The 13,331-nt window shown below is 42.7% G+C and overlaps 1 protein-coding gene across 1 annotated transcript in view; it reads right to left on the bottom strand.

Moving 5' to 3' along the window:
- The window catches only part of CARMIL1 (capping protein regulator and myosin 1 linker 1), a 995,540-nt gene that overhangs the window by 605,613 nt on the left and 376,596 nt on the right, over window positions 1-13,331 (bottom strand). The window contains exon 4 of the mRNA XM_085607022.1: window positions 10,981-11,040. Within this exon, the coding sequence (XP_085463148.1) occupies window positions 10,981-11,040 (60 nt within the window). The remainder of the gene's footprint in view (window positions 1-10,980; window positions 11,041-13,331) is intronic.

Here is a 13,331-nt window from a genome sequence, read left to right as displayed (position 1 = left end):
AGGTGTGGGTGAGTAGCTTGAAAATAGCAAAGCTGAGTGCCTACTGCAGGTGATTCCCATAAAGGTACTGATGACATCTGTTGCTGAATTCCGTAGAGAGCCACTTGAACTGGAGCAAGATCATAAGTATTACACAACTTTAAAATGGGGAAAGCAGGTGGGATTATAGATGATTAAGGTGCTGATTATGAGTCTGGCAGTGCGGGAGTGGGACTGTGGTTGAAACGCACTCCTGATTAGGAGTTTTCTCCTAGCCTGGGGGATGGTTCTATGGCGATCCTGCAGCGGTGCATATGAAATAGGCACTGCAATGGCAATGTCAGAATCAGTACCTGCACGGCACAGATTGGTGCTGTCCATGCAGTGCAGGTACTGGGGTGCAAGCACACAGGGGGCCACAACATGTGCCTCCCTGCATGTATCCTCAGGCCCAGAGGCAACAGGGGGTTCTGTAGGGCCCCCTTTGTTTCCTCTCTGTCATGGTTTTCATGGCGGTGGAACCGTCATGATAACCACGGAGGAGAAGAAACTCATAATATGCTTGGTGGGACCGCGGCGGTCACGCCAAGCATACTGAGGCCTCAAGACCACAGCTCCACTGCCAGGGATCTCTAATCCCTGGCAATTGCAGCAGTCCAAGAGGCAGACCGACCTCCCTAGTAGTAATAGGGCTGTCAGAAGGCCGCCATGTCCCCGTGAGTCTGGCAGTCCATGGGCCGCAAGAGTCGCAATTAGCCCCTAAGTACTCACTGGGTCAGAGAACTGTGGAAGTAGCATAAGCCTATTGATTCAGGTGGTTGTGTAGCACTCGAAAGTTGAGGATCACTGCGGAAGCTAATGCACTTGAATTCAATAGCCTTTAAATACAGACAAATTAACTACATTCTTATGTTCACAGCCAGGAGAACCTGGACTAGTGGAGATTGCATTAGTTACATGTCCAAGTCAATGTATGCACGCATGTCTGTATCAATGTATGTAACTGGCTATTTACGTCTATATTTCAATCTTCTGTACGTATGTGTCTGTATGTATAACTATGCAAATATTTTTCTGGCTTTTGTGTAGGTTTCTGTTTGCCTCTGCTTACCTACCTACAGTGTACTTTTCTGCATAATTCTGTGTATGTGTGGGAATCTGTCCATCTCTGTTTATTCTGCCAGTTATGCAAGCTCTTTGTTCACTCTCAGCATCTTGCGAATTAAAACTAGTGTATTCATTGACTACCACACCCAGAAAATCCTACCTACTAGACAATAACCGAGTCTTCCTGTTATGCAAGCATTTTTTTTATCATGTTCCTGTTGTGTTTATATCAGGAATTTGGCTACAATACTTGTTTGCCAGCACCTCTACACAAGCCCTGCAAATCAAGAAACCTTTTTATATACACACTTTTGGTTTGTGCTGTTTTAGCTCTGGTTTAACCGCTCAGCTGTCCGCAAGACTCATTGGTATCAAGTCTTTAAAATATACACAAGGTGAGTGTTGACCCTGCTCAGAGGAACATTTCTCTCACCTCATGCTTACGACTGTTTAATTTATCACTTAGCCTTATATGGAGTGCTTGCATCACAATTCATGAGGAACTATTTCACAAATAAAAAGTACACTGAATTGCATTATTTATCTCATAAATGCACTGTATACAGAACGCTATATTTGTTTATATTTTGTTTTTTTACTGCAACAAGCTTTATAAAAATATTTTTTAGTTAGCACTCAAAATGCAAGTCAAAGCTATTAGCTATGCCAATGCTTCTTCCTTTTCTGCACTGCAATTTTTGATTCCACCAGTGGCGGCCGGTGCGGATCAGGGTTGGCAGGGAGGGGGTGGGGGGGGGGGGTTGTAATAAAAGAAAAAGGAAAAAGAAAAAAGCATACCTTATCCCTGCTGCGGCTCTCCTCTGTCACAACTCGGGAACCAGGAAGCACCCAATCTCCCCTGACCAATCAATGCTGCAATGCAGCTTTGTGATTGGTAAGCACCAACGCTCCCCTGACCAATCACAATGCTGCAATGCAGCGTTGTGATTGATCTGAGCGACGTGGTTCGACGCTCAGCCAGCAACAGGGAGCCTGGGCATGTTCTCCACGCAGGCTGTAATGCAGCCCGTGTGGAGGGAGAACAGGGAAAATGCGCATGACTGTCATGTGCACTCCTCCCTTGCCATGTGATCGGGACAGCCCCGCCCGACCCAGCCACAGGAACAAATAAAATGATAATAAGGTTCAGTTATTATCATTTTATTTTTCCTTTGTTACACTGCTTAAAAGCAGTGGGGAGACGCTCCTCCGCCTTAGCGGAGTAGCCGCCACTGGATTCCACGGAGTTTGGAGACATACATACCTGCCTAATATGACAATTTTATGTTGCTCTCTTGGAGCTGCATTTGGTGACTTATAACCCATCTACCGCTAAATATACCTCTCTGTTCTGAGGCCTTCAATGGCACTTCTCCAGTTTTATTTGGCCAGTTCAGGCCTGACTGCCAGTTGTACTCTTTGGTGCAAGTAGATTTAATTCCTGTACACGCACCATGAGCGTTTCAGTGCTTTAAGGAAAGGAAGAATAAAGTGAATTTAACCTACACAAAGTGTCTGAGTTATTGAATTTAGCAACAGCAATTCGTTCCATTCAGTGAATAGTTTGAGCCGGTAGTTTCCGGTGCTCGACACCGGCACTTAATTGTCACCACCTGTCAGTCTGCCACAAGGTGGCGCTGTCTGTCTAGTCTGGAGACTAACACAACAACAGTTGTTTATTAATTTAGGATGTATTAAAAATGACTAATACCTGCCACCAAAGCATTCTTATACATAAGGGGCCCTAGAATAGTCAGAATTGTCACACTTGTAGGTGTGTGTTGGTTAGAAGCTGTGTTGTGCTGTCATTGGCAGCGGCAATAGAAGGTACAAGTGGAAGTGGACTCCTGACAAGGGCTCTGGCACTTCAGTTTTTTTAAACAAATAAAGCACTGGTTCCAGGTCACATTTAATTAAAATTCTCTTTTATCAAAACCAAAGAGCTCCTCAATAACAGTTATAAGGTATAATAATAACTGCTTGCCACCTTATAAAATGGTTGCCTCCCAGTGACTCTCCTGTACAGGCCAAGCAGAAACCCATGTAAGCAAGGCCTTTAAAATCATTGAAGAGTGGCATACGGGGAATGAGTGGGTGCATGGCCAGGCAATATCTGAACAAACCGCCTTCATTGTTGATGTTGGACAGAGGACATAAAGCCAGGACAGTGGGATGCCCAGAGCCAACTTGGGGATCCGTGTGGCACATCAAAGAAATATACATATCCAAAACAACCCAGGGCAATTTAAGAAAATCAGCAGGACACGTATTAACAAGTGTGAACCTGCAGCGGGGAAGAGCAGTGCCACGTAAAACTTCACTGACACTACAACCTATGTAACTCTTTGACCCGTCATCTTCCATTAGTCCTTAGACTATTGCTTTTATCTCAAGAGATGAAGACCTGGGACTGCCTCCCTGATTCACAGCACTAGAAAAACTGTGAAAAAAACAGGCCAGTAAGAGCGGAGAGGGGGGCTGGGTTTAAGGAGAAAGAGAGACAGAAATGATTTAAAGAAAAACCATATTGAAAGACGAGACAGACCAAGCAAGACAAACAGTAAAGCCATAAAGGAAATAAAAAAATCAAAGAAAGTGTACACAGATGAATGAGGCCCTTGTACAGAATAAACATGGGTTAGAGGACTGAGACCAACGTTTAATGACTGATAATTAAACTACTTGCTAACAGATTATAGTGTGCACTGCATTATCAAGAAATCTGAAGGATATCAAACCTAAAGAACCTGGAGGACTTAACCAATAAAGTGTGGGTTCTATATAACCAGACAGTACTTCTGTGCATACGGTGTAATATTGACACCTCCATGGGCCTGGGACCCCTAAATTGTCATAATTGTTCCTCAAAAATGTTCTAACCCACCCATCTCCAACCCTCAAACCCACAAGCTGTAACGTATGGTGTCTCTCCTGGATACTAAGTCACAGATTATTCAAGCATATTGAATTAACTGTACATGAACATTTCTACTACATAATCTTAATTTCAAATGTAACCTACTGCGTCTCAATGCTAACGACTACTGATATCCCCTCAACGTCAGCTTATTTAAGATCAAGAGCCTAAATTGTTGAGGGTATAATCCTGGTTGACTAATTGTACCTTTTGCTATATCTGATATAACTCAAACATAGAAGTGGATAAGACCCAATAACACTACATCAGTAACATTCTCCACTGCTACAGCTAGTCTTGATGAACAGGCTAAACACAGACAAGCAATGCAGTAATAAGATAAAAAGACACTGTCCAAGATCTCCCAATCAATTCTTTTTCATCACTCTGTACAGAAAGCAGAAGAAAGAACAATGAGAAAACAAATTCAGTGGCATTGGTTGGACATCAACCACAAACATGTCTTAAAAGGCAGTAGAGAGAACATCCCACAGTCTCACCCAGTGGAGCAGGTTAGAGAGAATTAAAATTATGCTCTCATAACCTTGCCCATGAGATTCCCACCAGCGCTCAATCAAGAAATCAATAAAATTCTGACCCAATTCCAGTTATAAACAGAAAAAAGCCACACACTTCTCTCAAAATATTTTAAGCTTATATGCGCAAAAGAGGCATCCATTTAGTCAATTACCAATTGTACTAGTATGTTTTCAGAATAAATCAAACCTAGGGAATAGCATTCTCCGTCTGAATATATTTCATTGACACTCTCTTTGGTCACTTTGGATTTAGTATAAAGAGAATGGTTACCTCATCGAGTCTATGCAATGATGAATTACCAGAAACTTCAACCAAAGACACCCACCTACCCCACTAATCAGTAAATTAATAATTGCCAGGTACAGCATATTACTGCAGAAATCAAAACTTGAACTGAAGGACAACGTCCTATGGCCGAACAATATAATCAGAATTATTAAATCTGACCTTATTGGGACACATGGATTAGAAACAGCATCAGCCTCATTGGACAACTATTCATATAAGATACCGCTAGCTCATTTGAAGAACTGAAATGGTCTTTCAATCTAACTTTTTTAAAAAACGAACTACCAAGGAAAGATCAACTATATTATCTTGTCTTCTTCTGCAGGTCTTCATCACCCCCCCCCCCCCCACCACCACCAGAAAACAGCTCAACACAAATATTCTTACAACCACCACTCATAAGCGTGGCTACTCACCCAAGTGGCTGAGGGTGTAGAGGTACAGTCGAAGAGCCAGGTCTTGAGACCATTCCTGAATTGGGTCAGTGACAGAGATTAGGTGAGGTGGAGAGGCAGGGTGTTCCAGGTCTTGACAGCGAGGTAGAAGAAGGATCTTCCTCCGGTTCTGGTCTTGTGGCTCCGTGTGACGGTGGCCAGGGCAAGTTGGGTGGAACGAAGTTGTGTGGTGGGTACGTGGAATGAGAGGCAGTGGCTCATATATGCTGGTCCTATGTCATGGAGAGCTTTGTAGGCATGTGTGAGGAGCTTGAAGGTGATTCTCTTGTTGACTGGAAGCCAGTGGAGTTGTCGAAGGTGTATTGTGATGTGGCTGCAGCAGGGAATGTTGAGGACCAATCTGGCTGCAGCGTTCTGAACGTAATTTCCGGAGGAATTTCTGGGTGACCCTGGCATAGAGTGCATTGCCATAGTAGAGTCTTCTGGTGATGAGTGAGTGGGTGACCTTCTTTCTGGCTTCTGTGGGGCTCTATCTGAAAGTCTTTTGAAGCAGGCGGAGTGTGTGGAAGCAGGATGAGGATACAGCTTTGATCTGGCGGTTCATTGAAAACGAGGAGTCCAGTATGATGCTGAGGTTACGTGCGTGATCCGTGGGGGTGGGTGGGGGGGTTTCCAGTGCGGCGAGCCACCAGTAGTCATCCCAGGCTGAGGGTGCGGGTCAAGGTGAGTACTTCGGTCTTGTCAGAGTTGAGCTTGAGGCAGCTATCTTTCATCCAGTTGGCAACAGCCTTCATCCCGCTCTGAAAGTTGACTCTGGCGGCTGTGGGTTTGTTGGTGACGGAGAGGATCAGCTGGGTATCGCCGGCGTAGGAGACAATGTTGAGTCCGTGGTTTCGGTCGATGGCTGCAAGGGGGGGCCATGTAGACGCTGAAGAGGGTGGGGCTCAGGGAGGAGCCCTGGGGCACTCCACAGCTGATTTCTGTAGGTTCTAAGAGGAATGGAGGAAGTCTGACTCGCTGTGTTCGGTCGGTAAGGAAGGAGTGGATCCAGTCCAAGGCCTTGTCGAGGATGCCTCGGTCGTGGAGTCTCATAATTAGGGTGTGGGTGGGAGACGGTATTGAAAGCAACCGAGAGGTCCAGTAGGATGAGGGCTGTGGTTTCCTCTGCTTTAGACATCCAATGCCCCAAACACTGAGTCCACATTTATTACAGACCTTTATGTCCAGCACCGTCATGAATTTCAACCCAACCAAACAAACAAAAAGGAATTCCTGTTATTTGCCAATTACAAATAAGAAATAATACAAACCTGGTTCAATGAGTTGAACCTTTTTGGCTTTGAGGTATGGAAACACGTATTCCAGACTGAGGGCCACCACCATCACAATCATGACCGATCTAAGGCCAAAGGTGAGGATTGTGACTAGAAAGTGAGAGGACCAATAATCAATAAAGGTACTTCCTAATGGTACTGCAGGATCAGTACATGAATGCATGTCCAAGAACACCATCAAGTTCTCATAGTTGAAGGCCCGCAGAACTTTCATAAGGGTCATAAATTTGAACTTATGATTTTAAAATTATTCATTTAAAAAGAGGAGATCTGGGATCAGCTGCAACCTTCTGTCCTTGGGGACCAGGAAGTAATGGGAATAAAATCTGAATCTCCACTCACTCTGGCACTGTGTTTATTGTAAACACAAGGACATGATGGACGGAGCGCTGAAACTTTTCAGACACTCACCCCCAGTCACAGATCTGAGTTGAATCCATCATCATTCTTTAGCTCACTTCGCCACCTCAGTTCAGACCCAGCTATATGCAAATCAGCCTTGACCCTGTGCCTCATGGGAACAGTCCAGCCCGAACTGCCAAGCCAGGTCTTCTCTGAACCTGAAACAAGCATCCTTGTACCAGACGTGGGTCCCGGGCTCACAGTGCCACTGGATTCAAGCTATCCTGGCTGAAGAGGGGTGAAACCCCGAAACCGGTCCTAGGATGCTTTTTTCCGTCCAGGGAGGACCTGGCTTGGCAGTTTGGGCTAGACTGTTCCCATGAGGCACAGTGTCAAGACTGATTTGCATATGGCCAGGTCTAAACTGGGGTGGCATGGTGAGCAAAAGAATAATGGATTTAACCCAGATCTCTTGACTGGGGGGTGAATGTTTTGATTTGTTCTGCATTCAGTCCATCAATTGTGTGTCTATTGCTTTCTCACCCTAAGTGCGCCGGGAAAGCCCAGACGCGGCTCACGGGCTCACTGTGCAACTGGATTCAAGCTATCCTGGCGGAAGAGGGGTGAAACCCTGAAACCGATCCTATGATGCTTCTTTCCGGTCCAGGGAGGACCTGGCTTGGCAGTTCGGGCTGGACTGTTCCCATGAGGCACAGGGTCAAGACTGATTTGCATATGGCCAGGTCTAAACTGGGGTGGCATGGTGAGCGAAAGAATGATGGATTTAACCCAGATCTCTTGACTGGGGGGTGAATGTTTTGATTTGTTCTGCATTCAGTCCATCAATTGTGTGTCTTTTACTGTGTTTTGTGTACCAATCGAATGATCCGCTCAAACCAGTGTGAGAACTGGGGTAAATGAGAAGGGGCATTCAAGCAAGGGCAGGGCATAATCAACTTAAAAAAGCTGCAAGATACATTGGGCTAGGTAGTCGGCTGGACACCAGTGATTTCCGGATGGTGGAACAAGGCATTGGGGCTGTCCATCCTGATATTGTCCAGGCCTCTATCACAGAATTGGCAATATAGAGGGCTTACACGTTGGTTAGACCCAAGTTTTCCCTGGGAGTATAGAAAGCCCACTAGACAACATAGGTTTTTCTTTGGAGGGGTAGCATCCCCTTTGTTAAAGGGCAGTGCTCTGACAGCAACACAAGCGCAGAGAAATATCGTCTTTTGGCCCTATTCGGGTCCACATTTGGAGATCTGCACCCAATCTGGCCCACCAGCGGGAGTGGATCAGAAAGTACATTAAACACAAAGGTTTTTCTATGTGCAAAATTAAAAGGGTGGGGTGGCTCACCCAGACATCGGCCATGCACCCTATTCCAGAGTAGACCATACAGTCTTTCTTTCCTCCTGGGAGCAGATTAGGGTGTTTACCATTTTCGGCATATTTTTTATATATGGGATAGAAAAGTGGAAGTAAATCTCAGTTTCCTCTCACTTTCGATGCTGAATGGTTGAACTATTCAAACTTGCTGTCAGTGGCAACCAGGGAATCCTACCTAAACCAGACATTCCTGAAAACTAGACACCCACGGGATTCCAAGGTGGTGTGAATTACATGGATTCTACTAGGTTCTGTTGCCCAGAAGGCCCTGCAAATCTTAAACTTTAGCTAAATTCAAGGTTTTTCCTCATATTTCTATGACGGGAAGTCCCAGAATCTGCGGTTATTCACACAAATCCCACCTCTGAGCATTCTCACACATCTCAATAAAAATACTACCCCGCTAGTTTGGCTGACACTGGTGCCCGCAAAATAAAAGGCCCCAAAATGAAACTCGGAGACATTAAGTATTCTTGAACAAAATTTACCAACTTTGGCGATGTGCACAGCTGCAGTATTTGGTCTCAGGCTAGACTGTCAATCAGAGAAGCCTGCCAAGCCCAATATGGACAGGGACAGTGAGCAAGTGTTACCTGGAAAAACAAACCAATAAACCAATCTCGATAGAAAGACCCATTAATTTAAAACATAAAATGAGATGGACTTTCCCGAGAACACATCTCTCAGATATGGCCCATTACAATAACATGTGTAAAGGTTTGCATTCAATAACAATCAATATAATTAATTATCTATTAAGCACCATCCCAGATAAAACCAAGAACATCTGCTTTTCTATAATTAAATATTGAAGTGGGGAAAACAAGTGAAAGAAAAGAGAGAGGAAGGCATCCAGCTTTAAAGTTTTAAGACACCTTGGTGTGTCAACTTAGAGAACTACACATTTGGTGTGGCATTACATATCAATACCCCGTAAACAGATCACTGAGAGAACATTACAAGTATGTAATGAAAAATATACAAGTTACTATCTATTACAAGTACTGCTGAGTGTTTATATAGAGGTTGTGAGTGTGGGGAATTTTGAAGAATCCTGTGTTTAATAACCCCAGATATTGTCTACATCAGAGGACTCTATATTTCCAAATAATGGTTATGGCTGGGGTACAGGAATGTGAAAGCTCCCTGCTAACAGAGCATTAGGAGCATTATAGGAGGTTACATCAAATCTGTCATCAGGCGTTACAAGCCCTTCTATAATTGCAGTAACAAAACATAGGGGAGTAATACCCAAAGGCTCATTTATTTATTTCTCTGTTTCATATCATGCACCGACACCTAAGAGTTCCTAGGGCACTTTACAGAGAAATCAAAGCAAAAGATCAGAATCATACAAATTTAGAGACAGTAAATGCAATATTTGCGTGGGTCAAATAAGCAGTCATGTAGAGATGTGGTGCAGAGGGGCACATGGGAATAGAAAGTAACTGTACCAGCACTATAGTTCCATAATTCCCTCAAAATGATCTAATCAGGGCTTTCGTAAGCCTAACTCAACTTTACTGTTGCATTAACACAAAATCTTTCATGCCTCTTACCTAAAACTACAGAGTGCAAGATCAGCTCACCCACTCCGAATAATGAACATGAGCTATTTAATGCCTTTGGAAAAAGGTTCGACCATATTGAAATAATACATCATGGGTTGTATCACTTTACCACAAAACATCTATTTTATTGTCTCGCAATATGTAGAGTGATCTGACATTGACAATGAGTTGGTCCGCAATATAAAACAATAAAAATACATTAAGTAAAACATCTCGAAGGGGTGCATTTGACTACAGATGTTTATTATGTCTAGGCTGACTGAATTGTTGGTGGAGACTGTGCAGGTGCATCAGTTTATCCAGGTGTAGATATATATCTTGACACCAAAGTTCCCCTCAATCAATTTTCATGTCCCCACAAACATTTTGTCTAAATAAAGTATTTTGTTTAGTGCACAGAAATCCATCAAATGTTCAACTTAGCTTTTAATGAGTTTAGGAGGATCACACTTTACATACATGTGAGTGATTCTAGGTGGCGAGAGGTGGACTGGAAGTCAAGAGACTAAAATTGTAGAACAGTGCAATGGGAATAGGTCTGCACTTAAGAGAACCCTTCTGAATAACAGCAATGCTGTCCCCATGTTCGAACAGTCTAGCTGCTATACTCATGGAATAAACTTGAAGGATCATCAGTAATGGATTCTCCATGATCATTTATTCTGTAATCAGTGATCCAAAAGAAATCAAGATGATTTTCAAGGACATGATAAGCAATGTGTGTGTGATGACAAGCATTTTAAAGAGTTGTTCACAACTGCAAATTTCTTGGTTGGCCTTACTGTCAAGTTGAAAGTGAAGCCCGTATTTTTAATGCATGGACTAAGCTTGGTAAGGTAAAAGAAGTTTTAGCTTAAGCTATTTATCTTTGTTTTTCCATTTTTATAATCGTTGCTCAACATTAATTTAATTTCCTTTGCATGTCCAAAACTTGCATTGCAGATCCCTGTTTAGATAGTGATGATGTGGGTGTTCATGTATATATCACTGGTAATTTCTAAGTAAATACTTTTCCAGATCCCTTGCTGGTAATCATCAATATTTAGTACCAAGTTGTACACCACTGATTTCAAGTACATAATGAAAGCATGTGAATTTTCTGAACTGATACTTACTTGGCCAGGTTTACTGGAAACGACTCCTTGTATTTCCAAATAGCTGAAGGTCATCTCGAGCTGTAAATAGTAAAGAAAAACTAGGAATGAAAAACAGCAAAGCAAAATAAATGTTGCAATACATACTTTCCATTCTCTTTGACAAATAGGAGTATTCCGTTCACCTCAACATTGAGTTTTCAGACACATACTATTGAGAACTTGAGCACAGTAATATTCCCTTTTAGGTCAACACTGAAAAAAAGAGGTGGAATGAAAAGCAAATCAAATTAGACCTAGGTATGAGTGAGTAATATCAAAAAGAGAAAGTAAAATTAATGAGGAAGTAGGGCATTAACATTGCTGCTCAGAATAGTGACAGTCTGAATCACAAAGTTCTAGAATTGAACATGGTATATTTCAGAGTTGAATTCACAAAGTGCTAGAATTGAACATCGTCAATATTTCAGGGTGGGACTCACAGTCTAAGGATTGAATATTGTGTAAACATTCTCCAGTACCATTATTCATATATTAGGAGCAGACTTCTGACAGTTCAAGAACTCACAAAGGATTTCAGGACTGCCCATAAAAATTTAACTGTTGTAGATTTCCTAGACAACAATCATGCAAGCGATGATGGGGAAAGCTTGCATATAGTTTACCCATTTCAATTCCTCAAGGTAGCATTCCAACCCATCGTTCTACACCCACTGTGCCACTCTAGACAAAGGCCTACTATATGGAAATCGGTACTGATCCTGCTCCTCATGGGAACAGTCCATCCCAATCCTGCCTGGTGAGGCACCCTCCAGAAGGGAACAAAAGCAAGCCAAGACGGTTTGGGACTTGGCAGGCCAGATAGATTGGATCCTATGGCATAGCGAGCAAGGGACCCAAGTCTGGGCATACCCTCGGCCACTTATGGCGATACATCAATGAAATAAAAGATGATTGGAAGAATATTTGAAAATAGTCTACATCCACACAAGTTTGTGAAAGTTCTCTCAGTTTGAACGGCATTTTACTCAGGAAAAACTGAAAACCTGCTCCTAACCCCGAAATTGCAAATGTGGCAACTGCACCATACCGATAAAGTTCCAAATATGTAGATCTTCATTTCCATCCAGATTGTCGAATTCGGTTTAACATGTGCAGTTTTGTTCAATCGAGGTGTGCAAAAAAGTATTTCTAAAAATCATATTTTGAAACGACAGCAGAAAGGGCAATACAGCAAGTTTAATAAAGAGAGATAATGATAATGTCCATATGAAGTTGAAAAGTGATATATTCCAAACAACTTCTGGCTATAGGAGAACGGATAAAGAAATTATTGAACTGGGTTGTTTCGGGTACTTACCACTGAAATGTTAGGAAAGCATCACAACAGGTCTATATTCAGATCATAGCTAGCCAATATGCTTTGTCAAAAACAAGCATGGACAAAGCCAATCGTTTTGGGTTCTGTACGGTACACTAAAAAGGGCAAAAACGGTGCATCTACCCTCAAACAGAGGACGCCAACAGCACAGGTAGCTACTGTGTAAACGCTTCTAGCACAAGGAAAGCAGGAATAGCACAGGCCCATAGAACGCGTGGCTTACAAGGTAATACATAATATTGCTAATGCTAAATCTCCAGCCGTAAAACAACCTCAGTCGTAATGTACTACAATGGGGCAAAACACATGCCGGCTGAGGCAGTCTTTGTATGAGATGAGTACATTGAGAGACTGTTAAAAGAACATTTAAAATATATACACATGATGGATGTTTTCTTCACTGCATGAAAAGAATCTTTAGAGGGACCAACCAACCACTAGCGCAGCAACAAAATGAATCAAAGAATAAATTCATGAAAATTGGATGTCTGTATTATTTACCTTACATCAAAAGTAAATTCTTAGAGCATTGCAAAATGAACAATTGTAATCCTTATTTTCTAAAAGAGATGAATATATTACAATGATCCTCAGCTACGTTACCCATTTAACTCTCCAAACTGAGTGGAGCCTGCCTTTTGCCCCCCTTCTCTCCTCCGTCAACTGACCCTCAAACACCTATTGTGATAATTTGGGTGGAGAGTATGTTAGTTTATTGGGTCCAGGATTCTATATGGTATATGGAACCATTTTCTGACAGATTCTCTTTCAACAACATAACAAAGAGACTTAAGGGCTTATTACGATGTCGGATGGAGTTGCCTCCAACTGACACCGGCAAAGAATCCGGACCGGCTGTCCCGACCACAAGATTATGATGCGACCGCACACTGTGCAGTCGCATACTCCCATTTCTCTATGGGAGCTTGTGTTATGGCCGTAAACTGGCAGTAACACAAGCTCCCATAGAGAAATGGGAGATTGTATTCAT

The sequence above is a fragment of the Triturus cristatus genome, chromosome 5_2 (assembly GCF_964204655.1).
Source record: "Triturus cristatus chromosome 5_2, aTriCri1.1, whole genome shotgun sequence".
In the NCBI taxonomy this organism is placed as follows: domain Eukaryota; kingdom Metazoa; phylum Chordata; class Amphibia; order Caudata; family Salamandridae; genus Triturus; species Triturus cristatus.
The sequence above is the reverse complement of the archived record's forward strand: the minus strand, read 5'-3'. Positions and strand labels throughout refer to the sequence as shown.